The sequence below is a fragment of the Pelobates fuscus genome, chromosome 13 (assembly GCF_036172605.1).
Source record: "Pelobates fuscus isolate aPelFus1 chromosome 13, aPelFus1.pri, whole genome shotgun sequence".
NCBI classification, from domain to species: domain Eukaryota; kingdom Metazoa; phylum Chordata; class Amphibia; order Anura; family Pelobatidae; genus Pelobates; species Pelobates fuscus.
In genome coordinates this window covers 21,002,577-21,027,861 of record NC_086329.1, presented here as the reverse complement: position 1 = coordinate 21,027,861, position 25,285 = coordinate 21,002,577, and the positions used below count along the sequence as shown (strand labels likewise).

General features: G+C 43.5%; 1 protein-coding gene across 2 annotated transcripts; it reads left to right on the top strand.

Annotated features, from left to right (window-relative positions):
- Positions 1–1,775: 1,775 nt before the first annotated feature.
- On the top strand, positions 1,776–24,763 carry NGB (neuroglobin). Of its 2 annotated transcripts, XM_063439670.1 has the most exons (4): positions 1,776–2,212; positions 4,011–4,122; positions 9,871–9,990; positions 22,762–24,763. In XM_063439670.1, the coding sequence occupies exons 1-4, from the start codon at positions 2,109–2,111 to the stop codon at positions 22,906–22,908; spliced, it is 483 nt and encodes a 160-aa protein (XP_063295740.1). In that variant the 5' UTR covers positions 1,776–2,108; the 3' UTR covers positions 22,909–24,763. The 2 variants fall into 2 exon arrangements, with proteins under 2 accessions (XP_063295740.1, XP_063295739.1); XM_063439669.1 differs by lacking the exon at positions 1,776–2,212 and having other exon boundaries at positions 3,417–4,122.
- Positions 24,764–25,285: the final 522 nt, after the last annotated feature.

Here is a 25,285-nt window from a genome sequence, read left to right as displayed (position 1 = left end):
GGATGCAGGGTGTGTGTCACAGTGTGGTGGATGCAGGGTGTGTGTCACAGTGTGGTGGATGCAGGGTGCGTGTCACAGTGTGGTGGATGCAGGGTGCGTGTCACAGTGTGGTGGATGCAGGGTGTGTGTCACAGTGTGGTGGATGCAGGGTGTGTGTCACAGTGTGGTGGATGCAGGGTGTGTGTCACAGTGTGGTGGATGCAGGGTGTGTGTCACAGTGTGGTGGATGCAGGGTGTGTGTCACAGTGTACTGGATGCAGGGTGTGTGTCACAGTGTACTGGATGCAGGGTGTGTGTGTTTACTAGTGTATGTATGTTGTGTAAATGGAGCATTCTTCCCTCCCCCCCCACACTAAATGTAATAAAAGCTATGCCCTCCTCCCTGCTTCTTACCTGGTTCAGGGAGGGGGGAGATTCCATGATTCCTGGTGGTCCGGTGGCATGGTGGGGCCCCCGGCTCCCTGTATTTGCAGAGGGGGCCCAGCAGACTGCAGCTGTACATTACAGCTCTTCCCTCTCTCCAACTCCCACGAGCGTGCCACGCGGAGCTTTACCATGCGGAGCGTTGCCATGGTAACCCGTGGCAATGCTCTGACGGTCGCACGTCTCACGGGAGTTAGAGAGAGGGAAGAGGTGTAATGTATAGCTGCAGTCTGATGCCCCCCCCCCCCTTTTTTTTTCCAAGATAGCGTTCCTGCAGCCTCTTGCCCTACCTCCAGTGATACTTCTAACAGTCCTATTCAATGCTCTTCATAGAGGAGCATTGGGGAGTAAATGTGCATGCGCAGCACCCCTATTGGTGGTTAGCTGTGTGACTTGGTTCTCATCTAGGTAGACAGCCACTAGAGGTGTATTTAACCCTGCAGTGTAAGCGTTGCCGTTTCTACTAAACGGTAATGATTCACTATGCAGGGTTGAAGCTATAGGACCACTGAGCAAAATGTTGTACTTGCATAGAGAAGCACTTGGAGGCTACTGCACACGTGTGGCTATCACTGTCCCAATCAGCATCTTCTTATAGAAATTTATTTAAAAAAATGCAGAGAATGAGATGCTGTACGGAGGTCCTGGAATCTTTGCAGGACCTCGTCTAGGAAGTCCAGCCGCTATAGGTGGCCTTAGGCAGCAATGTAATCACCATCTTTTCTTATATATTTGGAAAGCGAGCTTATAAGAAATAACAAACAGGGTTCAGTACACAGACAAATCAATTAATTCATTACCAGTGTTTCTTTTAACATGGACGGTAACTATGTCGTTGCCTACATTACTTTTATTACTGTTTATCTGCCCCAAATAGTTCTGCTATAACTGAAATACTTATTATGGGATGGTTATGTGTAGTGAGTGGAATTTTCACCCAAACAGTCACTGGGATCATGATATACATATGTACTAAGAAACAAACAAAAGAAAACCATTCAGAGGTCACTACCCAAAAACATACCTTTATATAATTGCAGTATTTATGTGACATGTTTATTTACCATTGGTAAAACGCTAATGTGGTGGCCATATGATTTGAAGAATTCACCTACTTTTTATATGAAACAGGTTGTTTGAAGCAGCCTCAAAGGTTATTTATTAGATTAGAATCATATTTTGTGTGTGTGCGCTGATCCTGGTTTATGTATTTTCCTTCAGATACCATTGTCCGTCTATGCCATTATAAGGGTCTATGCTAAACAAAAAAAGTGATGACCAGAAGAGCTGATAATCTTTAGAATTGCCCACAGCCGAGAAATCGGTCCCATGTAATGAATACCTGTGACATTTTAGTAAGAATTTCAAGTTTTGTAGATGCTCTTTGGTTTTTGTGATATGAAGAAGGTTAATAAGCAAAGTCTCTGTAAAAGGGCACTGTATCTTTAAATACAGCAGAGGAGGTTGTTTGAAGGAGGGCAGAGGGAGGAGGATTTCATGTGCAAGGCTTTAAATGCAGAGAGAACGTAGAGAGCGAGAGAATAATCAGAAGATGGAGAGCTAGAGCTGGTAGACGAGTAAACTGGGTTGATAGTGACTCCGTGCAGTCTGGGCAGCAGGAAAAGCTGGTGATGATCTGAGACCCTGCAACAGGCAAAATCTGTGAAGACTCAAACCTAGGAACCATGGAGATAGAAGACTTATCAGAAACTCAAAAATGTTTGATCCGAGACAGCTGGCACATAGTGAGCCAGGATCAGCTCCACCATGGCACGGTACTGTTTACCAGGTGAGGGTTACAGGCACAGAGGAACTGTGCTACTCAAAGGCTGGGCACGCGCCACTGAGGGTTAACAGGTAAACACAAATACTTCTAGATTCACCAGGTGAAAGGTAACTGACACATGCTAGAACTGTAAGGAATTAACCGGCGCAGACTAGTACTGTACACTTAACCTGTTAAGATATAATTGGCACACTGCTAGTCAGCAGGTGAGACTTTCCATAAACAGCTTCTGCCAGTATTCATCAGGTGAACGGTGACCATATACTGTTAATGTAAATAATTGAAAACGTGCCACTGTGATATTAAATGGCACACACAACAGGCTGTTTAAAGTTTGCAGGCACTACACTATTTACCTGGTAGGGGCTAACTGGCAAGGTACCATTCACCAGGTGAGGTTTATCAGACTCTGTGATATTCTCTAGGTTACTGTGTCTCTGTGCTATTTAACAGGTAAGAATTTACTAACACTTTAATTGAATGCTAAGACCACGGCACTTTGCCATTCAAAAGGCACGTTACCTGGCACTATTATCTAACTGGTGAAAGAGAATTTCACGGTGCCATTTGGCACTTAATTCGGGAAATTGGTAGAGTGACTGTATGTGTTTCACCCGGTGAGGATCTACGATCCTTAGAACCCAAACTTGTTTGTAAGGCAGCCCCGGACCCACCCTGGAGTAGAGGACGAGGGCATCTATGAATAGTATAGTTTTATTAAATGCTATGAAATGCCTCTTTAATGTGATGATTATATCACATCAGTGACTAGGCTAACGTGGCTTTGTGGATGTTTAAGGAAACACAATAGTTAACAGAGCTGGGAGATTTTTTACTTTTTTGTGCCGGTGGGCTGTTGTCCTTCGGAAAGCCCCCTTCAAGAGGATCAATAGTACTGAAGAATCTGGAGGATCGAACTTGTGGATGGAAATAAACTTGGAGTTCCAAACTGCACATTAGGTCCTGGGGGTCCAACCTGATGTATCGAAAGGTCCCTCTGCCCAGGGTTGCCTTTTTCTGGCTAGGGTCCATTTCTGCAATAGATATTGGTTTTGGTGTAATTTCATTCCATTCCATCCTCTTTGTTTTTACCAAGGCCACAGTCCAGTGTGTTATTTGATCATATTCTAGTTGAACATGATCACATTCACACTTTGACGCATGCAGAAATTGTGAGCTTTGCAGGATAAAAACTTTTTCATGGAGTTCTGACCACTCCACTTTTAATGAGGATGATGGAGATTCTCTGGGTAAGCTTACAATGTACATTTTGTTTTAGCCAGTTCCCTCCTTCTCCCAAATCCTAATCCTGTCCCCTAATTTCGATGGTCTTATGCCTAAACTTTATTTTCTTACACTAACCTTTCAGTTTATTTCCTGACAATGTGAACCTGTTTCCTTATACCTCTCAACAATTCCTATATATTCATCTAACGCTAAGGGAAGAGAACAGCTTGATTATGGCGAAGTATCTGGGCTCAGTCAAATAGATTAGACTCCAGTTGGCAATTTGAAATCCCTTGCACTAGTGCCATTCTGTCTACAGGAATGCTTGCTTATCTGGGGAGGTAGGGTTCTGTACAAGAATGTCTGACTTTGACTGGAGGTTGTATTTCTGGATAGAGTTTGTTGTCTGTGGGTCTATTTTAGAATCTAATTACCGGTACCTTTGTCTGTTGGGCTTGGAGTTAATTTGGGCACAAGATTACCTGACAGTTCAGCATAAGACCATCTGTGAGCGAGCCTATTTCAGTGCAGGATTTTGTCTTTGGATTTGTCACGAACTGTCCCTTCCCCACAGGCTGTTTCAGTTGGAACCAGAGCTGGTCTTCCTCTTTCACTATAACTCGGCCGAGTTCTCGGACGTCCAAGAATGCCTGAGTTCTACTGAGTTCATGGAGCATATCCGCAAAGTGAGTGGTGAGTGTGAGTGGCATGTGTGGTGCCACAATCCCAATCAGTAACCGAGGTTTAAAGAATGTTTAAACCTCCAACCTGTTAGTTACTCAAAATTGTCCGGACTCCAAATTCATTCATGATCTAATATGTGTTTAATATCCATGGAGAATATTTGGATGAAATCACAGGATAATCCTTTGCCACAAGCAGATATGTTTTAAATGTTGTATATTCTGATGCCAGTTGTAATATATGATTATATATATTTTACTAGAACCTCTGGCAGTAAACGTATTCCTGCAAATAACTGTGTAGTAAAACACCATATTGATCACAATAAGGAATATGTTTTGTATGACAGCCTATAACTATCAGCATTTGTCAAACCAGTTGATAAATACCAGGAGGGCTCTCTCTCTCTCCCATTTTACCTCAATCTATCCTATCAGAGATTTACTGGTGGTAAAAATGTCTTAAGATCACTTACTAATAAACTATAAACTCATACATTTTATACGTCACATTTTAATAACCCAGATACACATTAGTGGATATACCGCATGACTGGCATTAATTTCTCCAGGGTTTTATTTTACTATATGGTCAGTTGTGAACAGGCAGGAATCCCATGGCAACATTCACTATTCACTAAAGTGGGAAGTGTCATGAATACAAAGTGAAATTTAGGCCAAAATTAACACATTAGAAAAATTATGTAAGTCAATTCTGATTTCAATTTGACTAGTTTGGCCTTAAATTTACTTTGACTTTCCACTCCAGTGAATATCCTTGTTGGTGTGTTTTGGATACCCGATAGACCAGTAGGCGATCCGTTTAGCCGTCCTTTAAGGTTAAAGGATAATCTAAGCACCACAACCACCTATGTGTAATTTATTGGTTATGGTGCAAGTCTTTCACTACATTCCTTATCGCTGGAGCAATTTGCATACTTTGCAGTAGCCGCATGCCCACATTCCCACACTGTGAGTTCGTAGACCATGCATCTCTGTGCGTGGATTTTTCGCCTGGAGCTCACACATGCTGGGCTGGAGTAACAGTTTCTTGGAATGAGTGTCGCTTATTTCTGGAGCAGTTTTAGACCATTTTTTTTGTTTAGATCTTGTTTAGGTCGCTGTGCAACAATATCCATTATTTATTTAGTGGCAATAAATGCGGTTACATTCAATGTCTCAGGACATTATGGTGGATGCATTTTTTTTCATGCAGTAGATAAGACACCAGGTAACCGCTCTTGGTCAGGGGGATTGAAGGTTATAAAACAACCATTTTGTTGGGCAGCTATGGTTTTGATTCCTGCAATGTGTATATATTTTATATATATTTTCAAATAATTCTCTGCTTCATGAGAGATGCTATATGTTTGAGGCTTACACTGTGAAGACACCGCTACCACCTAGTGGCCAAAAACAAAATCAAATAAGAAATCAATAGGGAAAGTCCAAGTGTGTAATGCCATTTATGCCATAGTTGGACACTTACAGTATGTGATTATATAGATACGTTAGAAACTGTGGTAACAAATGATCTAAATCAAACAGCTAGGAGTCTAATTTGACAGTTATCCATAGTAGTCTGTTAACAAAAGACTGTTCTGTGTAGGTAGACTCTGTCCTGCACAGAATAATATCGGGTATTAGATGAAAACAATGTTTTACACACTGTAGTCTTTTAGACAATGTTGCTATCCTATCACACTGGGTCTCTGTTCCTTCTAGTTATTGAAATAGACTGTGTGTGTGTTGAGTACATTAATCCATCCAATCTGGATAGCACTGATAGCCTGAAACCGCTCCCAGAAACCATAGACGTGCATTAACTATCGGACAAATAGGAATTCAGAAGCTTCCTAAGTCTATAGCATACTAAATTACTGAAAACAAACGTTTTCTGAATGAATCGAGCTGAACGTTTACAGATTTATTCGTTTTCATAAGGATTGCAAATTATAAACTTGGCTATTGAGCAACCTAAAATTGCTTTTTTTTTCCCCCTGCTTAATTGTGATACTTCAGCTGTTTAGTAGATAGCTCTCTCATTTGGTATGTTTTTGGAATTCCATAAGGGTATCAGTTTATCTACTAAGAGACTTATCTGGTCAGGGCCGGACTGGGAAGAAAATTCGGCCCGGGCATTTTTTAATTACAGCGGCCCACTAAAAAGGGGGCGGGCCAGATAGGGTGTGTTTTGTCATCACCAATGACAAGCACGCCCCATCACAAAGTAAACATGTTGGTTCAATGCTCTTCCAGGGTAGTCCATGCGCAGAGCTCTGCTGAAGAGCTCTGGCATGAGAAAAATACCCTGTATTTGTTCTGCACAGCGCAAGCAAATTCAATAACATGCTTGCACTCTCAATAGTTAGGATACCAGGAGACAAAAATGCAAGCAAAAGCATATTGTGCAGTGTGTGTGAGGGTGCTGTGTGTGTGTGTGTGTAAGGGGTGTAGTGTGTGTGCAAGAGGGGTGCAGTGTGTGTGTGTGTAAGGGGTGTAGTGTGTGTGTAAGGGGTGTAGTTTGTGTGCAAGAGGGGTGCAGTGTGTGTAAGCGGTGTAGTGTGTGTGTGTGTAAGGGGTGTAGTTTGTGTCCAAGAGGGGTGCAGTGTGTGTGTGTGTGTGTGTGTAATGGGTGTAGTGTGTGCAAGAGGGTGCAGTGTGGGGTGTAGTGTGTGTGTGTGTGAGTGATGGGTGCGGTGTTTGCGTGAGGGTGCTATGTGCGTGTGAGGAAGCTGTGTGTGTCAGGGGTTCAGTGTGTGTGCTGTGAGTGTTAGGGGTGCAGTGTGTGTGTGTGTGTGCTGTGAGTGTTAGGGGTGCAGTGTGTGTGTGTGCTGTGAGTGTTAGGGGTGCAGTGTGTGTGTGTGTGTGTGTGTGTGTGTGTGTGCTGTGAGTGTTAGGGGTGCAGTGTGTGTGTGTGTGTGTGCTGTGAGTGTTAGGGGTGCAGTGTGTGTGTGTGTGTGTGTGCTGTGAGTGTTAGGGGTGCAGTGTGTGTGTGTGTGTGCTGTGAGTGTTAGGGGTGCAGTGTGTGTGTGTGTGTGTGTGTGTGCTGTGAGTGTTAGGGGTGCAGTGTGTGTGTGTGTGTGTGTGTGTGCTGTGAGTGTTAGGGGTGCAGTGTGTGTGTGCTGTGAGTGTTAGGGGTGCAGTGTGTGTGTGTGTGTGTGTGTGTGCTGTGAGTGTTAGGGGTGCAGTGTGTGTGAGTGCTGTGAGTGTTAGGGTGCAGAGAGTGTGTGTGTGTGTGTGTGTGTGTGTGCTGTGAGTGTCAGGGGTGCAGTGTGTGTGAGTGTGTGTGCTGTGAGTGTTAGGGGTGTCTGTAAAGCTGAAAGATATTTGTACTTGTTTGCAGGGACTAGTTACACCCATGGCAAATGATACTTTGAGAGCCAAGAACTCTGTTGCAGACTGCAAAATGCCAATTCTGTATATTGTATGCTGGCAACAGTTACAACAATCTTCTCTGTTGCATGCATCACACCTGCAAGAGGAAGCTTTCTCACACCTCCCTCTTCCCTCCATTACCTTTTTATTTATTTTTTTATTTTCTAAATATAATTATATATTTCCTTCCTCACTTCTAAACACAGGCTTCCCTATGAGCGCGCAAGGCTATATCCCCCCTCCCTGCTTACCTTATGCCTGGGAGGGGGGATCCTGCTGCTGGCTTCCATCCTTGGTGGCCTTAGTGGTGAGTGAACTCTAGCCTGTGAGGCTAGAGTTCACTCTCGCGAGACCCGGAGCGTTGCCATGGCAACGGTCCGAATCTCGCGAGAGGAAGCCGGCGGAGCTGTAAGTAGGAGCTCCGCCGGGTCCTCTCCTGGCTCCCTCACTCTCTCCCCAGCCGGCGGCCGCAGTATACTGTATGTGGGCCGGTGAGGGAGATCTTTGATCTCCCCACCGGCCCGCCATGGACTACAGCAGGGCCGGCGCTCGGATAGTGCCGGCCCTGCAAAGACCGGCGGGGGAGATCCTGTGATCTCCCTGCCGGCCTCGGCCCCTGGCCACCGCGGCCCACCGGGCATTTGCCCGGTGTGCCCGATGGCCAGTCCGGGCCTGTATCTGGTAAGCAACTGAAAGCAAATTTGAAATTTCCCCTTTTACAGCTATTTAGTAGATAGCTCCCTACCTTGCTACCCTGATGTTGGATTCCCCTACATAAGACTGTAAATTAGGTCGCTATTTAGTAGAAGGCTCCCATAAAGGGACACTATAGGCACCCAGACCACTTGAAGTGCCCCTGTCCCCTTAACCTCTTAACCCTGCAATTGTAATTATTTTAGTTATTGATAAACTGCAGTGATTACCTTGCAGGGTTAACTCTACCTCTAGTGGCGAAGGAGGAGGGCACTTTGTATTCCTAGTCCTAGCACTATAGTTTCCCTTTAATTTGTTGCCCTAATGTAGGGTCCCCTTACTTAGGATCCCTCATTCCGTTTAATTGAAAGCTCTCTCATTTTTGGTACCCTGATGCGGGATGGCCTATTTACAGATACCAAATTAGGGCACTGTTTAGTAGGGTTTTATTTTGGAAAACATTTTTAATGTTGTGCATGATGTGAAAAGTGCTGCCCTCTGACTTTCAAAACCACTGCATTGGCATGGTGGCACTTTTCACATCCTGCACAAGTGTTTGCTAAACAATTTTTTTTTGGGGGGGGAGTATTTATGCTGTTCTGCAGTGTGTGACAAGTGCTTGCTGTACTTGGTGACTTTGAAAAACACTGTATTGGCATGGCAGCACTTTTCACACCCTGCACGTCTCTTTGCTAAATGTTTGCATTATCCTTTCTCTTTGAAAACTGTTGCATACTGCTGTACTGACCTTGGTGATATAAAACTCCTACTGTGGGTAAACAATTTTCTCACCCTGCACAACAACAAGCAATTTTACTAAATCATGTCCTAATGTGGCATCCTAAGAAGGGGAACCATATACTAAACAGCGCCGTATAGGGAATAACAGATGCCCACATTCCCAAAAATATTCAGAAGAACTTCCGATTAATCTGAATTAATCATTAATGCATTTTGGCAAAACACATTTCAGATTTATTGAACAACATTTTTCCCCCTTGTACATGTCTAGTGACAAGAGACTCATAGCACCATAACTACTACAATGATGTTGTGGATAGAGAGTCCCTTTAATTATTCAGCACTGTATTTATTCCTGCAATCAAAGTGCTGTGATAAGAAAACTGGTGCAAAGTTGTTATATTCAAATACTTTCCTATAGACTGAAACTGCCTGCTGATCTTGTGTCCCCAAGAGTCTCCTGATCGAGTGTATTTAATGTGCTGGAGCTTTGCTCCCCCGTTGACAGGAAAAGACTGTAGAGAACGAAACCTGTTAACAAAGCCAACATAGTTTTCCTCCTTTATTTTACAGTAACATTTAAAAAAAATCTTTTTAAATAAAGCACATTTCTGATAGCTTGCATTTGATATCATGTCGGACGAAGTACTTCTCTAACAGACAAGTCAATCTATAAGTAGACTCAATTCTGTGCATCGGTCCCTAGATAATAACCAAGATTAGGAGGTAAAATATACAGTTTGCTGTAGGTTACTTTGTTACAAGATATCTTACTATTAGAGCATTCCTGAGCTGGAGAGAACAAAAAGTATTTTTCTGCGCTCAGCACAGTATGTTTATAGGATAGGAGTGTTGGAGTGTTTGTGAAACTATTTTTTTATTTTTTTTAATGTTTTGCGTACTTGTTCTGCGTGTGACAGTGTGTCTGTATCTCCTTAGGTTATGACTGTTATTGATGCAGCAGTGGTCAATTTGGACTCGCTATCATCTCTGGATGAATATCTGACCAATTTGGGGAGGAAGCATCGAGCTGTGGGGGTTAAACTGGAATCATTTAAGGTAAGGACCTTTTCATCCATAGCTCGCAAACTTAATTTCTCTGTTGGACGATCCTTATTCCTTGCCACACTTTGACACTTACAGATACACTTATCTCCGAGGAATCTCTTGCTCAAAGGGAAACTATAGTGCCAGGAAAATAAAGTTGTTTTCCTTGCACTATAGTGTACCCTCCTTCATGCCCCCCACCCCTGTACTTCAGAAGGGGTTACTCTGTCGCTTACCTGATTCCAGTGCCGATGTCCCTCGGCGTTGGTTCAGGCTGCACCTCTGCTCCTACCCACTGGGGACCTAATGCGCATGAACGGCAAATGCTATGCTTACATTAGGACTTCCCTCATAGTAAAGCATTGTTTAATGATTTCCGATGGGGTTTTGGGTGACGCCGGATGTCCTCATGCATAGCCTGAGGACGTCTAGTGTCAGGTGACAAAAAAATAATAATAATAAAAATAATATTTTTACACTGCAGGGTTGAAACTAGGGGGACATGGCACTCAGACCACTTCATTGGTTGTCTATAGTGTCCCTTTTAATAGGTGATAATAGTACTCATAACCAAGACAATGCAGACTATATACCAAACCATCGAAAGATGCTGCCAACATTGTACAATACATAAAACACAAACTATATTAGAAGTAACATACCCACTCCAGGCACTGTAAGGATTATTGTGTCAGGAGTGCATTGGCAATCAACTAGGGTGAGTCAGCTTACCTGAGGTCACCCCCTTTCTTTCAAACCAAAGCTCTTGCAAGCAGCTTGTGTTGGCTCCAGTTAGCGATGCCCAGCAGATCAAACTCAATATCTGAGAGCACCAACTGAGCTTGTAAAGTCCTACACTGCCAGGCACAGATCAGTGAAGGGAGCTTCCAGCTAAACAGGAGATGGCAGCGGGGACCTAGTTATCATGTTTGCTGCGATGGGACTGATCCTTTGGTGTTAGTAAGAGCCACAGTTTATATCAAAACATTCTCAAAGGAGTGCCTCAAGCATCATAACTACAGTGTGCTGTAGTGGTCATGGTGCCAGGAGTGCTCTGGTGCCCCCTTAATAAGTTGTTAAACCATTTTATACCTGGGGGTCTATTGGGTGCTGATCCTCTCCTGCACTACTTCTGACAAAGCAGCAGGAACTCCTTTTAGCTAATTGTCAGAGAGCGTCAGCTTCTCTCTCTCAGGAGAGCTTATGCAGGAGACCTTGTAGAGCCTACTGCGCGCACCTGAAAGCATTCTGCCACACGAACGGTGATCTTGGCCCAAAACACCAGCTGCGGCCTACCCGCGGAGGCAGGCGAGTGAGAAGTGGACGATCTCCCCGCTGGTATCTCTGCTGGAGCAAAGAGAAGCGACTGGATTCAGTCGCTTCTCACTCGCCTGCCTCCATGGGTAGGCCGCAGCTGGTGTTTTGGGCCAAGATCACGGTTCGTGTGGCAGAATGCTTGGAGGTGCGTCCAGTATGCTCTACAATGTCTCTCCTGCATAAGCAGGTCTGATATATTCAGCTGGAAGGTCACTATAATTGCCCTTTGCTGGCTTTCCAGTATGGCGACCCCCCCCCCCAAGGTCTGTGTCTTAAAGGAACAGTATGGCTTTGGGAATATATGTATTCCTACTGCTTTAGTGTCCTGACAGGTTTTAAGGTTACTTTAGGTTACTGTGTAGTTCTCCATGATCACGTATGTATGTGTGGTAGTGTGTGTCTGTGCATCTGTATCTTTGGCAGTGTTTGTCGGTATCTCAATGTGTGGCAGTTTGTCTGTGTATCTGCATGTGTGGGAGTGTTTGTATCTGGATGTGTAGGAGTGTGTGTGTGCATATGTTGCAGTAAGTATCTGTGTGTCTACATGTGTGTCAGACACGACACACACGGCCACACATGCAGACATACACAGATGCAATAACTATCTGCATGTGTGTATATCTGTGAGAGTCTGTATCTGCATGTGTGGCAGTGTGACTGTACATCATTATGTATGGTAATGTTTTATATCCGTGTGTGCGTGTCTGCATTGTGTGTCAGTTGTTGTATGTGTGTCAGTGTGTATATCTATGTTTCTATGTGTCTTTGTATGTCTGTATCTGCATGTGGAAGTGTCAGTGTATTTGTATATGTGTGTCTGCATCTGTATGTTTCCTTGTGTGTATCTGTGGCAGTGTTTGTTTATATGTGTCTGTATCTGAATGTGGCAGTGTTTGTGTCACTGTGTTTACATCTGTATATCTATATGTGTCAGTGTTTGTCTGTATCTGAATGTGTGGCAGTATCTGTATCTGCATGTGTGTATAATATTTTATATATAGATATATATATATATATATAATATTATATTGTGTGGCAGAGAGAAACAAAAATGTTATAGAACAACTATATTAATTGCAAAATTTTGCTTCTATCATTTGTACAATTTATGGAAATGGGCTGCCAAGGTTACACAAGTGAGAAAAGTTTGGGAACCATTGATGAAAGAAACGAGCGTGATCATGGAGAGCTACGCAGTAACCTAATAGGTGTCAGGACACTAAAGCAGTAGGAATTCATGTATTCCCAAAGCGATAACGTTCCTTTAAGACACAGACCTGGAAGCTATCTGTCTGATCTAAGCGTGCAGGGGCCCATTGGCTGAGAGAGAGAAGCTGACGCTCTCAGCCAATTAGCTAAAAGGAGTTACTGCTTAGGAGATTCTGCCTCTTTGTCAGAAGTAGGGCAGGAGGGGATCAACACCCAATAGCCTCCAGGTAAGATCCAAACTGTTCTAAAATGGTTTAACTTAACCCCTTAAGGACACATGACGTGTGTGACATGTCATGATTCCCTTTTATTCCAGAAGTTTGGTCCTTAAGGGGTTAAGGGCGCGCCAGGGCACTCCTGGTACCATGACCACTGCAGCACACTGTTGTAGTTCTGATGCTTGGGGTATTCCTTTAAGAATGTTTTGATATAAACTGTGGCTTTTACCAGCACGAAGGGATCAGTCCCATCTCAACAAAAATGATTAGACAGAACACATGTATTACTGGTGTTAGTTTCATCCAATGTGGACAACACTGATTGGTTGAGATTACAAGGGGTGGGTTACTGTCAGCCAGTCACTGACAAGATGGAGGCTGGCACCTTTCTTAACTGATTTGATATTAAAGGAGCACTCCAAGCAACACTTATTATTATTTTATTATTGCTATTTATAAAGCGCTAACAGATTCCGCTGCGCTGTACAATTAGTGGAGAAACGTACAATATACACAGACAAATCCAAGAGGTAAGAGAGCCCTGCCCGTAAGCTGATATCTAGCCATTGGAGCTCTTTTATACAAAGTGCTTGGCTAGATGGCCCGTGAGCTTACCATCTAAAGGAAACCATGGGGATTTGAGACAAGAGGTATTTATTTATTATTGCCATTTATATAGCGCCAACAGATTCCGTAGCGCTTTACAATATTATGAGAGGGGGATTTAAATATAAATCTGACAATTACAAATAAACTTACAGGAACAATAGGTTGAAGAGGACCCTGCTCAAACGAGCTTACATTCTATAGGAGGTGGGGTGTAAAACACATTAGGACAGGAATTTACAATCAAATAAGGTGGGCTGCCCTTCAGGAGAGGGCAAGAGGTAAGGGTTAGTCTTGGAGGCCATAAGCTTTCCTAAAGAGATGGGTTTTAAGGCACTTCTTAAAAGATGCAAGACTAGGGGAGAGTCTGATGGCGGTAGGCAGGCTATTCCATAGGAAGGGAGCCGCCCGCGAGAAGTCCTGCAAGCGCGAGTTGGCCGTACGAGTGCGGACAACGGACAGGAGGTGGTCACGGGCAGAACGGAGAGACCGAGAAGGGACATACCTATGGATCTGTGAGGAGATATAAGAGGGGCTAGAGTTGTTCAGTGCTTTATAGGTGTGAGTTAGTACCTTGAATTGACTCCTATAGCATACAGGAAGCCAATGTAAGGACTGGCAGAGGGGTGAGGTGTGAGAGAAACGACTAGAGAGGAAAATCAATCTAGCAGCAGCATTCATTACGGACTGTAAGGGTGCAGTACGGCTATTGGGGAGACCAATCAGGAGAGGGTTACAATAATCCATGCGGGAAATTACTAGAGCATGGACAAGCTCCTTGGTAGTATCTGGTGCAAGAAAGGGGCGGATGCGGGCTATGTTTTTAAGATGGAATCTACAGGATTTGGCAACATGCTGGATGTGAGGCTCAAAGGTGAGACCAGAGTCAAGTATGACGCCAAGACAGCGCGCTTGCAAGGATGGACTGATGTTGGTACCACAAACTTGGAGGGAGAGCGAAAGAGGAGGATCAGTATTAGGAGGAGGAAAGACAAGGAGCTCAGTTTTTGAGAGATTGAGTTTCAGAAAGCGGGAGGACATCCAGTCAGAGATGGAAGAAAGGCAAGCAGTGACACGTTGCAGGACGGCAGGGGAGAGGTCCGGGGAGGAGAGATATAGCTGGGTGTCATCAGCGTACAGGTGGTAGTGAAATCCAAAAGAGGTAATAAGTTTGCCAAGAGAGGCAGTATAAAGAGAAAATAGAAGGGGACCAAGGACGGAGCCTTGGGGAACTCCAACCGAGACAGGGCAAGGGGAGGAGGTATCATTAGAAATGGAGACACTGAATGAGCGTTGGGAGAGATAGGAGGAAAACCACGAGAGGACAGAGTCACAGAGACCAAGCGATTGAAGAGTTTGAAGAAGGAGAGCATGATCAACGGTGTCAAAGGCCGCTGAGAGGTCAAGAAGAATTAGTATGGAGTAGTGGCCTTTGGATTTAGCTGCGATTAGGTCGTTAGTAACTTTGATAAGGGCAGTCTCTGTAGAGTGGAGAGGGCGGAAGCCAGATTGAAGAGGGTCAAGGAGAGAGTTGGAATTGAGGAAATGAGACACACGGGTAAAGACAAGTCTTTCCAGAAGCTTTGAGGAAAAAGGGAGCAGGGATATGGGACGGTAGTTAGAGGGGGTGGATGGGTCGAGGGATGGTTTTTTTAGTATAGGTACTACAGTGGCATGTTTAAGGTCAGCAGGGACGATGCCAGAGGAGAGCGAGCAGTTGAAGATGTGTGTTAGAGAAGGCACGAGACAAGTGGAGAGAGATCTAATAAGGTGAGATGGGACAGGATCGAGCGGGCAAGTGGTGGGGCGAGAGGAGCAAAGAAGAGCAGCCACCTCTTGGTCAGTAGCTGGGGAGAATGTCTGAAGGGTAGGAAAGGCATGATCTATGTGTGATTGAGAAACAGAAAGGCAAGGAGGGGAGAATTCTTTCCTTAGCTGTTCAATCTTGTCAGTGAAGTAACATGCGAAGTTATCAGCAGTAAGGTTAGTTTTGGGGGTGGCCACAGCAGGGCGAAGAAGAGAATTAAAGGTGTGAAAGAGACGCCTGGGGTTGCGGGAACATGAACTAATGAGAGTGGAAAAATAGGACTGTTTGGCAAGGGCAAGGGCTGCACTGTATGAACACAATATGAATCTATAATGGAGAAAGTCTGATTGTGTACGAGACTTCCTCCAGGAGCGTTCAGCACAACGGGAGCATCTTTGCAGGTAGCGCGTTGATTTAGTATGCCATGGTTGGGGGCGGGTCCTCCTCGAGGTGCTTGTTTGGAGTGGCGCTGCAGTGTTCAAGGCAGATGTAAGAGTAGAGTTATATATGGAGATGGCCTGTGAAGGACAGGAGAGGGAAGGGATGGACAGCAGTTGTGAATCAATGTCAGCTGACAACTGTTGGAGATCAAGAGAATTAAGGTCCCTCCTGAGTTGAGGGGGGTTAGGCTGAGGTTTTTGGGTGAGGGGGTATGTGAGAGCAAATGATAAGAGGTGGTGATCAGAGAGTGGATATGGAGTGTTGCAGATATTAGATACTGTACATGCATAAGTGAAGATTAGGTCAAGGGTATTGCCAGCTACATGGGTGGGAGAATCTGCCCACTGCGATAGCCCGAGGGAGGAAGTCATGGAAAGTAGTTTGGTGGCTGCAGAGGTCAAAGGTGGGTTTATAGGAATATTGAAGTCCCCGAGAATTAGGGATGGAATGTTAGAAGAGAGGAAATAGGGTAGCCAGGCAGCAAAGTGGTCAAGGAAGAGAAGAGGGGAACCAGGGGGGCGGTAAATAACAGCAATGTTAGCAGAGAAGGGTTTGAAAAGGCGAATCGAGTGTATTTCAAATGATGGGAAAGAGAGAGAAGGGGGGGTGGGAAGAGGTTTAAAAGAGCAGTGAGGGGAGAGGAGAAACCCAACACCACCACCTTTACATTCAGAGTTTCTTGGGTTGTGGGTAAGTTGGAGACCACCGAAGGACAAAGATGCAGGGGTGGCAGTGTCAGAGGGGGAGAGCCAGGTTTCTGTTATGGCTAGTAAATCTATAGAACGAAAGATGAAGAAGTCATGGACAGCAGTGGATTTAGTTATATTGCAAACAGAGCGTGCGTTCCAGAGGGCAGTATTGAAGGAGGATTTAGAGGAACATGAGATGGGTATGAGATTAGTGTGGATCCTTGGGTTAGTATGTGCTGAGTTTGTTGCGAGGGGGCCGGGGTTAGGAGAGACATCACCAGCAGCTAGGAGCAGAAGGATAGAAAGGAAGTGAAGGTGGGAGTAGGATTTGAAAGTTTTGTAGGAGGGTATGTATGTAGAGGATTTGGGAGGAGTTGGTGGAGATAGGCTGGAAAGGTATGTGTAGAGTGCATGGGATGAATAGAGAGGGGAGGGGAGTAAGGTGGAAGATGATACCTCTGCTCTGAAGATTCAGCAGGACTTGGTTGCTTGGGAGTGCTGGGTGTTAATGCTGTTTTAAGGGGCCCAGTCTGAAATATAAGGTCTGAGGTTAGAAAAAAAAAGAAATAAAACACACTATTATGGGTGGGGAGACATGGGGCTATTGAGGTAATTAATTAGAGATGAAAAACTAAAAGGAGATAACATTTGGGATAAAAAGATAGGAAGGATCAGATAGGTGAAAGTCATAAACCATGAACATAAATTTACAAGATTATCAGTGAGTAGTAACACTAGGTAAACAAACAATTAACAAAAAGTCTTAAAGAATGAACATAAAATGACATGATCACAGCAGCTTTAAGCAAAACAAGAACAGAAGATCGGGATGGGAGATATAGGTATCAATTAAGTAGTGATAGTATAGGGTAGCAGGGGAAGTTTGGAGGTGATGGCTGAACGAGTTAACAGAGAAGCAGCTGTTGGTAAGATGTTAGGGGAATGAATTGGGTGAGAATCTCAAACAGCTGGAGGAACATGCTATATATTAAGGGGGACCCTGGGTGGGTGGGAAGTGGGGAGAAAAAAATGCAGTCTTTCACTGAGTTGAGTGAGGCCTGAATAACAGAGAATAGGATTGAACAGTTATATGGAGGTATTTACAACTGGGGAGGAGAAAAGAGGGGGGTGGGGGGAGGGGGGAGGGGTAGAGTATCCATGTGTTCTATACTATTGAAAAGTTTAGCAACCAAATTCTATCACCCAAAATATTAATAACTGTCAACATGAAATATTGGTCAGAAACATTAAATGACTATAGTACATACTGCATGCACAGAATATTACAAACTACAGGTAAAATGGTTACAAATCTATAGTAATACATTAGAATGTTAGCAATCCAGGAATACAGGAGGTGGAGTATCTTCCAGCTTCAGTCAGTACCTGAGAGTGGTAGGTGTTTCACTGCAGGATGGAAAATACAGTCTTTCACTGAGTTGAGAGTGGTAGGTGTTTCACTGCAGGATGGAAAATACAGTCTTTCACTGAGTTGAGAGTGGTAGGTGTTTCACTGCAGGATGGAAAATGCAGTCTTTCACTGAGTTGAGTGAGGCCTGAAACACTTGGCCCATTTTCGTGGTTATGGAGCTAGGAGTGCCCTGGGCCCTACAGCCTCCCAGGGCCAGTAGTCAAATTGGGGGTTAAATTGGGGGTCAAACCTGGGGGTTAACTAGGCCCGCTGCCATCTCCTCTTTAGCTGGAAGCTCCCTTCACTGATCTGTGCCTGGCCGTGGAGGACATAACAAGCTCAGTTGGTGCTCTCAGACAATGAGTTGGCTCTGCTGGGCTTAGCTAACTGGAGCTAACACAAACTCCTTGCAAGAGCTTTGGTTTAAAAAAGAGGGGGTGACCTCAGCTAAGCTGACTCACCCTAGTTGGGTGCCAAGGCACTCCTGATACAATAATCCTTACAGTGCCTGGAGTGGGTATGTTGCTTAGTGTCTCCAATATGGTTTGTGATTTTATCGATTGTACAATGTTGGCAGCATCTTTCGATGGTTTGATATATTTTCTGCATTGTCTTGGTTATGAGTACTATTATCACCTATTAAAAGGTACACTATAGACAACCAATGAAGTGGTCTGAGTGCCATGTCCCCCTAGTTTCAACCCTGCAGTGTAAACCTGTTTACTTTTGGTCGTCTAACTGACGCTGGACGTCCTCACGCTATGCATGAGGACATCCAGCGTCACACAAAACCCCATCGGAAAGCATTGTACAATGCACTTTAGGTCCACAGCAGGATAGGAGCCGAGGCAGAGCCTGAACCAGTGCCATGGGACATCGGCGCTTGAATCAGGTAAGTGACAGAAGGGGTAACCACTTCTAAAGTAGGGCGGGTGGGAAGAGTAAAGGAGGGTACACTATAATGCCAGGAAAACAACATGCAGATACACACACACACACAGATGTAGACACTCAAACATACATATGGAGCTGCACATACACGTAGATGTACACACTGACACACACAGAAACAAACACTGTCACAGACACACATGCAGATGTACAGATATACACACTATCTGCTTGTGTGTCAGTGTTTTGTATCTGACATACATGTAGATACAAATACACACATGCAGACACGCACACATTCAGATACAAACACTGCCACACATACAGACAAACACACATTAAGATACAAACACCAACACATAGATACTGATACACACAGAAACAAACACTGCCACACATGCAGATACAGACACAGTATCTGTATATATGGCAGTGTTTTTCTGTGTGTCTGTATTGAATGTGTGTCAGTGTTTGTGTCTGTATTGAATGTGTGGCAGTTTGTCTGTGGCTCTTTATGTGTGGTAGTATTTGTATCTGTATTTGTGGCAATGTTTGTATCTGTTTGTAACAGAATGTGTGTCAGTATCTGTATATATGGCAGTGTATGTGTGTCAGTGTTTTTCTGACACACATTAAGTTACACACAGATACAAACCTTGCCACACATGCAGATACACACACTAACACACATAAAGATCCACAGACAAACTGCCACACATTCAGATAGAGAAAGACACTGACCCACATTCATATCCAGATACAAACGCTGACACAGATGCTGACACAAAGAAAAAAATGCAGATGCCCAGACATGCTGATACAGACAGAGAACCACTGCCACACATGCAGATACAGACACACAGAAACAAACACTGCCACACATGCAGTTAAACAAACAAATACAGACACAGAGAGAAACACTGCCACATTCAGGTACAAATACTGCCACAGATCCACAGAAACAAACACTGACATATAGATACACATATGCAGATAGATGCACACACAGATACAATCAATATCAGCACGTGTCTGTCTTCATGAAAGGCAGTATGTATCTGTATAGCTACATGTGTCGTGTCTGACACATGTAGATACAGTTACACACTGCCACATATGAAGAGACACACACACTTTGTCATACATGCACACACTACCACACATTCAGATGGAGACAAACACTGCTACACATGCAGATACACAGAAACAAACACTGCCAAAAATACAGATGCACACACACACTACCACACATACACAGATGCAAACACTGACACAGAAATACAGATACATGCACAGAAACAAACACTGACACACATGCAGATGCGCAGACACGAATATAGACACAAAGAAAACGTTGCCACACATATAGATACAGATACAAACACTGCCACACATATAGATACACTCCTACATACACAAATACAGAGACACACACTGCCACACATGGAGATGCACAGACACACAGAAAAACTGTGCCACTGATACACATACTGACACAAACAAACACTGACACACATTCAGATGCAGACACATAGATACAGAGCTGCAGATACACATACATGCAGATGCACTGACACAAACAAACAAACCCTGACACATACAGATACAAACACACTGCCATACATAGATGCACAGACAGAGATCACAGATACACACATTGACACAAATGCACAGACATACAAACACTGCCACAGCTACAGCCACACATGTAAATACACAGAAAAAAACACTGCCACAAATATAGATCAACATTCAGATACAGACACAGTGTTTGTATCTTCATCTGTGTTTTTCTGTTGCAGTGTATGTGCATCTGTATTTGTGGCAGTGTTTTTTTTTTATATCTGTATTTACATGTGTGGCAGTGTTTGTATCTGAAAGTGGCAGTTTTTGTTTTGTGTGTCTATTTGCATATGTGTCTGTGCAGGTGTGGCAGTGTTTATATCTGCATGTCTGTGCATGTGTGGCAGTGTTTGCTTCTGTGTCTATTTGCACATGTGTCAGATACACAGATGCTGATTCATACAGATGCACTATGTGTCAAAAGTAGACACACAGAAGCAAACACTGCCACACATGCACACACACACTGCCACACAAAGATCACAGATGCACTGACACATTTGCAAATATAGGTACGCATCTTTGCCACAAACATTGCCACACAAACACACAGATGCAGATAAACACTGACACACATTCAGATAGTGTTTGCCATAGATGCAGATACACACACAGAAATGCAGATACAATGTTTATCTGTGTGAATGTGCATTTGTATTTGTGTCAGTGTTTGTATCTGTGTATTTACATGTGTCGCAGTGTTTGACACAGATGCACAGGCATACAGATACTGACACACATACAATGTGCATCTCTGTGTGGCAGTATGTTTGTATCTGCATGTGTGGCAGAGCTTTTATATGTGTGTCTGTGCTTCTGTATGTGTGGCAGAGTTTGTTTCTGTGTCTCTGTATTTGCATCTGCATGTGTCTGTATCTGAATGTGTTTGTTGCTATGTCTGAATGTGTGTCAGTGTTTCTGTGTCTGTATCAGTATTTGTCAGTGAGTATCTGTGCATCTGCATGTGTGGCAGTGATTGTGTGTTTATATTTGCATCTGCGTTTGTATCTGTAGTCTGTCTGTGCATCTGCATGTGTGGCAGTGATTGCTTCTATTTGCATATGTATCAGATACACAAACACTGCCAAAGATGCACTGAAACACTTCCACACATGCAACCACAGCCACACATGAAGATACAGATACAAACACTGCCACGCATGCAGACTCACAGAAACCGATGCATACACAGGCTGCCACACATGCAGAAACAGATGCACAGACAGATACACTGACACACAGATACATGTTTTAGCCACCTTCCAACCTTTTTGGTGCTTCTGCTGGTTGGGGCTGTTGGGAGATGGGTGCTTGATCTCTGTGTACCACAGGTTGGGGACCGCTGTTGTAGATAATCTCTGTCTCTCAGTCAATACCGTAGGGAAACATTGGGTGACTAGTGCGCATGCACAGCAAAATACACTATTGCTCCAATCAAATGGACTCTGAGACCATTTGATTAAATAGTCAAGTGCAACTCTGCTATTTGGGCGGAAGTTGTAAGACAGCCCCCAGAGGTATGTTAAGCCTGTAATGTAAACATTTCCATTCATTACAAAACAGTTGCAGGATTAAATATACAGGGCCACGACACCAAGAGTGCGGCATTGAGATGAAACATTCCGGGTGCCTCTAGTGTGTCCCTTTAAGTAGTGGAGGTTGGTGCAGATCCCAAGTAAGAAGTTAAACATTTCTACAATGCGGGAGTACGAGGGCACTACTGGCATCATATCCACTACAGCATGCTGTAACCTGTTTGATATTAATCCAGGAGAGTCAGGCAGGTTTGCTGTAGTGGTTATTCTGTTTAGAGTGCTTTTTTAAAAAAAATAAATGGGAACATTGATTTGATAGCAATGCAAGGGTTTGACAAATAACCGGTAAAAAAAAACCACTAACCATTTAATCTCACCGAATTGGTTATAGGGTCAGGAGATCCCAGCACGGTCACTCCATTCACTGTATCACGAAATAAGGGTCCCTGGGCCCCAGTAGAGGCAGAAATGACACACTTCCTTCTGGCCATACCACTTCATATCTACAAATGGCGCTGTGATATACTGAAAGCAGTTAGCAGACACTCAGACAATCTTAGTTACTCATTAGAGTCTCGTTTAGCTCAAAATGGAAGGACGGCGCCAGGCACAATACCCACTTAATGAGATGAAGCAGTTCCAATGCCTACAGTATTCATTTAATAGTCAATTCTGAGAAAAAGATACACGGTCAGGGTTTTTCATTACGTTCACAGAAATGATCACTGTATTAACCAACCCCGACTGTTGTAAATATCTATTCAGGGATAATTGCACTTCTTGCCACGAATACTCCTCACTACACATTTTCAACCTCGAGTGCAAACGTTTCTATTTATTCTCCTCCAGCCCCCTAACATGTATGAAAAGCAAGGTTGGATAACTATTCAATTAAGAGTTTCCGAACGCTTTTGGTTGAGACATCGTTCACAGTTTACAATTAGTTTTACGCTCAGCCTTTATAAATGCCTAATCCATCCCCTCTCTGCATTTCTGTGTACCTGTATCTGATTGTGCCGTCTCTTTCCTTTGGCAGACTGTTGGTGAATCCTTGCTCTTTGCTTTGGAGTCGGGCCTGGGAGATGCTTTTACGCCAGATGCTCGGGACGCTTGGAGCCAGCTTTATGCCACTGTGGTGAGAAGAATGAGCCGTGGCTGGTGCCGTGACCCTCTGGAGCCCTGATGTGGCACACACTAGAACACTCACCACTCTGCAGGTGTACAGCAGTTGAAAGCCTCACCAACGGACATTCATGTACTGTGCTGCTGGTATACAGCAATGCAGAGCCTCTTTGGCAGACACATACACATCGCTCTGCAGGTGTACAGCATTGCAGAGCTTCACCTGCAGATATCCAGTTGCACAGAGCCGCCATAGCAGACAGATACAAACTATTCTGCAGGTACAGAGCAGACGAGATCCTGAATTAATGTATTTTGCTTTGTCCCTACTCTGGTGCAGTGCTCTATACAGTTACATATGCAGTAATATAGACACTGCAACACATAATAGGCTGTGAAACTGTTATTGTATGTTTTGTGAACTTTGATGCAGAGTAGTAAGTGCATCCAAAAACATAAATAGCTCTGCTTGTAAATACAGCTCTACATCCAGTCAGCAGAGCTGTATATGTGTTGGATGTGGGCCGAATGTACTGAGATGTTAAAGGAACATGGTTCTCTCTTTTTTTTTTTCTTCAAATAATTGGAGGCTATTTGGGAGGATTTTTTCCTGCCTACCCATCATTTAACCTCAATATTGCTGCTCCCATGGGTCGGATGAAACCGCTGACCTATATCTATCTGCCCTGCTACAGTACATCATTTGTCACCACCCTGTGTTCTCTCCACAGCAGCACAGACTAGTAGACTCTCTTGCCAGTCCATTTAAAAAAAATCTTTTGTAGCAATTATTTGGCAGTCAGGAACTTCTGTTTCATAAAGACGGCTCCAAAAGTATCTTTTGGAGCTCGAAGTTAAATGAACATCCTTGTGCACAATGTTCTCACCGACAATAAATCGGCATTCCACTGACAGTCTGGTTTGTAAGGCTTTAATTGGACTCAATCAGCAGAATACCGATGTATTGCCAGCTGGTTACAGAAAGGTGGGTAAAAGGATATTTATTTTAACTTAGAGTTGCTAATGATCTTCTGGACCTCTCTGTATGAAACAAACGAACTGATCGACCACCAAATAGATGTCATAATATAAAGAAATGAATGAACAACAAGGGCAGTAAGGCTACTAGTTTGCTCTGCTGTGGACAGGGTGGTGATGGATGATGTCACCTGCCCGGTGACATGTTGCAGCAGGGCACATTTAAAAAAACAAAACAAAAACTGGCCTAGATCAAGGGTAGGCAACCTCCAGCCCTGGGCTAGATAGCCGTTTCATCCGAACCATGGGAGTAGCAAAATGAGAGAAATTATGATTGAAAGACTGAGGCAGGGAATTTTAACAGTTTGTTTAAAATATAATTTAAATGTAATCACCACACTTACCATTCAATTATTTAAAGGAAAATAAATGTGGCCATGTTCCTATAAGCTTCATGTATTTGGAAGGTGGAGCTGTATGTTTTGTAATACCTAGAGATGGACAGCAGTCAACTTTGGGACAAGGAAATGGATTTTAATGCTGAGCTATGTATATTGGGATTATAAGGTCACATGTTGATGAGGAGCTAAATCCACATCATTAACATTAGGATGCAGGGAAACATTCTGATGTGTTCATATGTGACATGGGATCGTGATGCAGAGATTTATGTAATGGGAGTACTGAGATTTTTTTCAGTGCTTATTCATGTAAATTTTTGTATTGGGGAAAATGGTTTCTAATCTGGAACTGTATGCATTGGGACATGAGCAATTCTGATATATAGATCTACATAAAATATAGTGGGAATGTATGAACTCTTAATATAGTATAGTGGGAAATTGTTACCGAGTTAAAATGTATTTAGATGCAGAGCTTAATGTATGTGTATTCAGAGTGGAACTTTTATGGAGACATAAAAATTTAGACCTGATCTACATGCAGAGTGTTGTGTGCCTTTATCGAACAATGTACTACCAGTCCGGCCTCTGTCTGTACAGTGATACTCATACTCTTTAATTACATTAAACTAGGATTAACATTAACCCCGTAAAATTATTTGTAGTATGGGAAAGTGGGGGTGAGCGCAACAGATTCTCAAGATGTTTGCATTACTACTCATTGGGTTCGTCTACAGCTTTTCCATTCAGTTTTAAGTGTATAAACCCCTCTAGTTGTATTATTTGAAACACTTCAGCAAGAAATTTTAAAAAAATAAATTAAAGTGTTATTTACGAATGCAGGAGAGGTGATGTAGGAATTGCTGGCAAACTAGGCATGATGTTTTCTAACTCTAAACTGGTTGGAAATTTGCAGTTTCCAGTTTAGGGATTAGACCTACAAAGGAAGGACCTTCAACATAGAGTACACTGTGTCAGACAGAAGATTGACTTTACAGAATGGTTTACCTTCGCTGGCTTCTCATGGATTATTAGTGGGTAATACACAACCTCCCAATC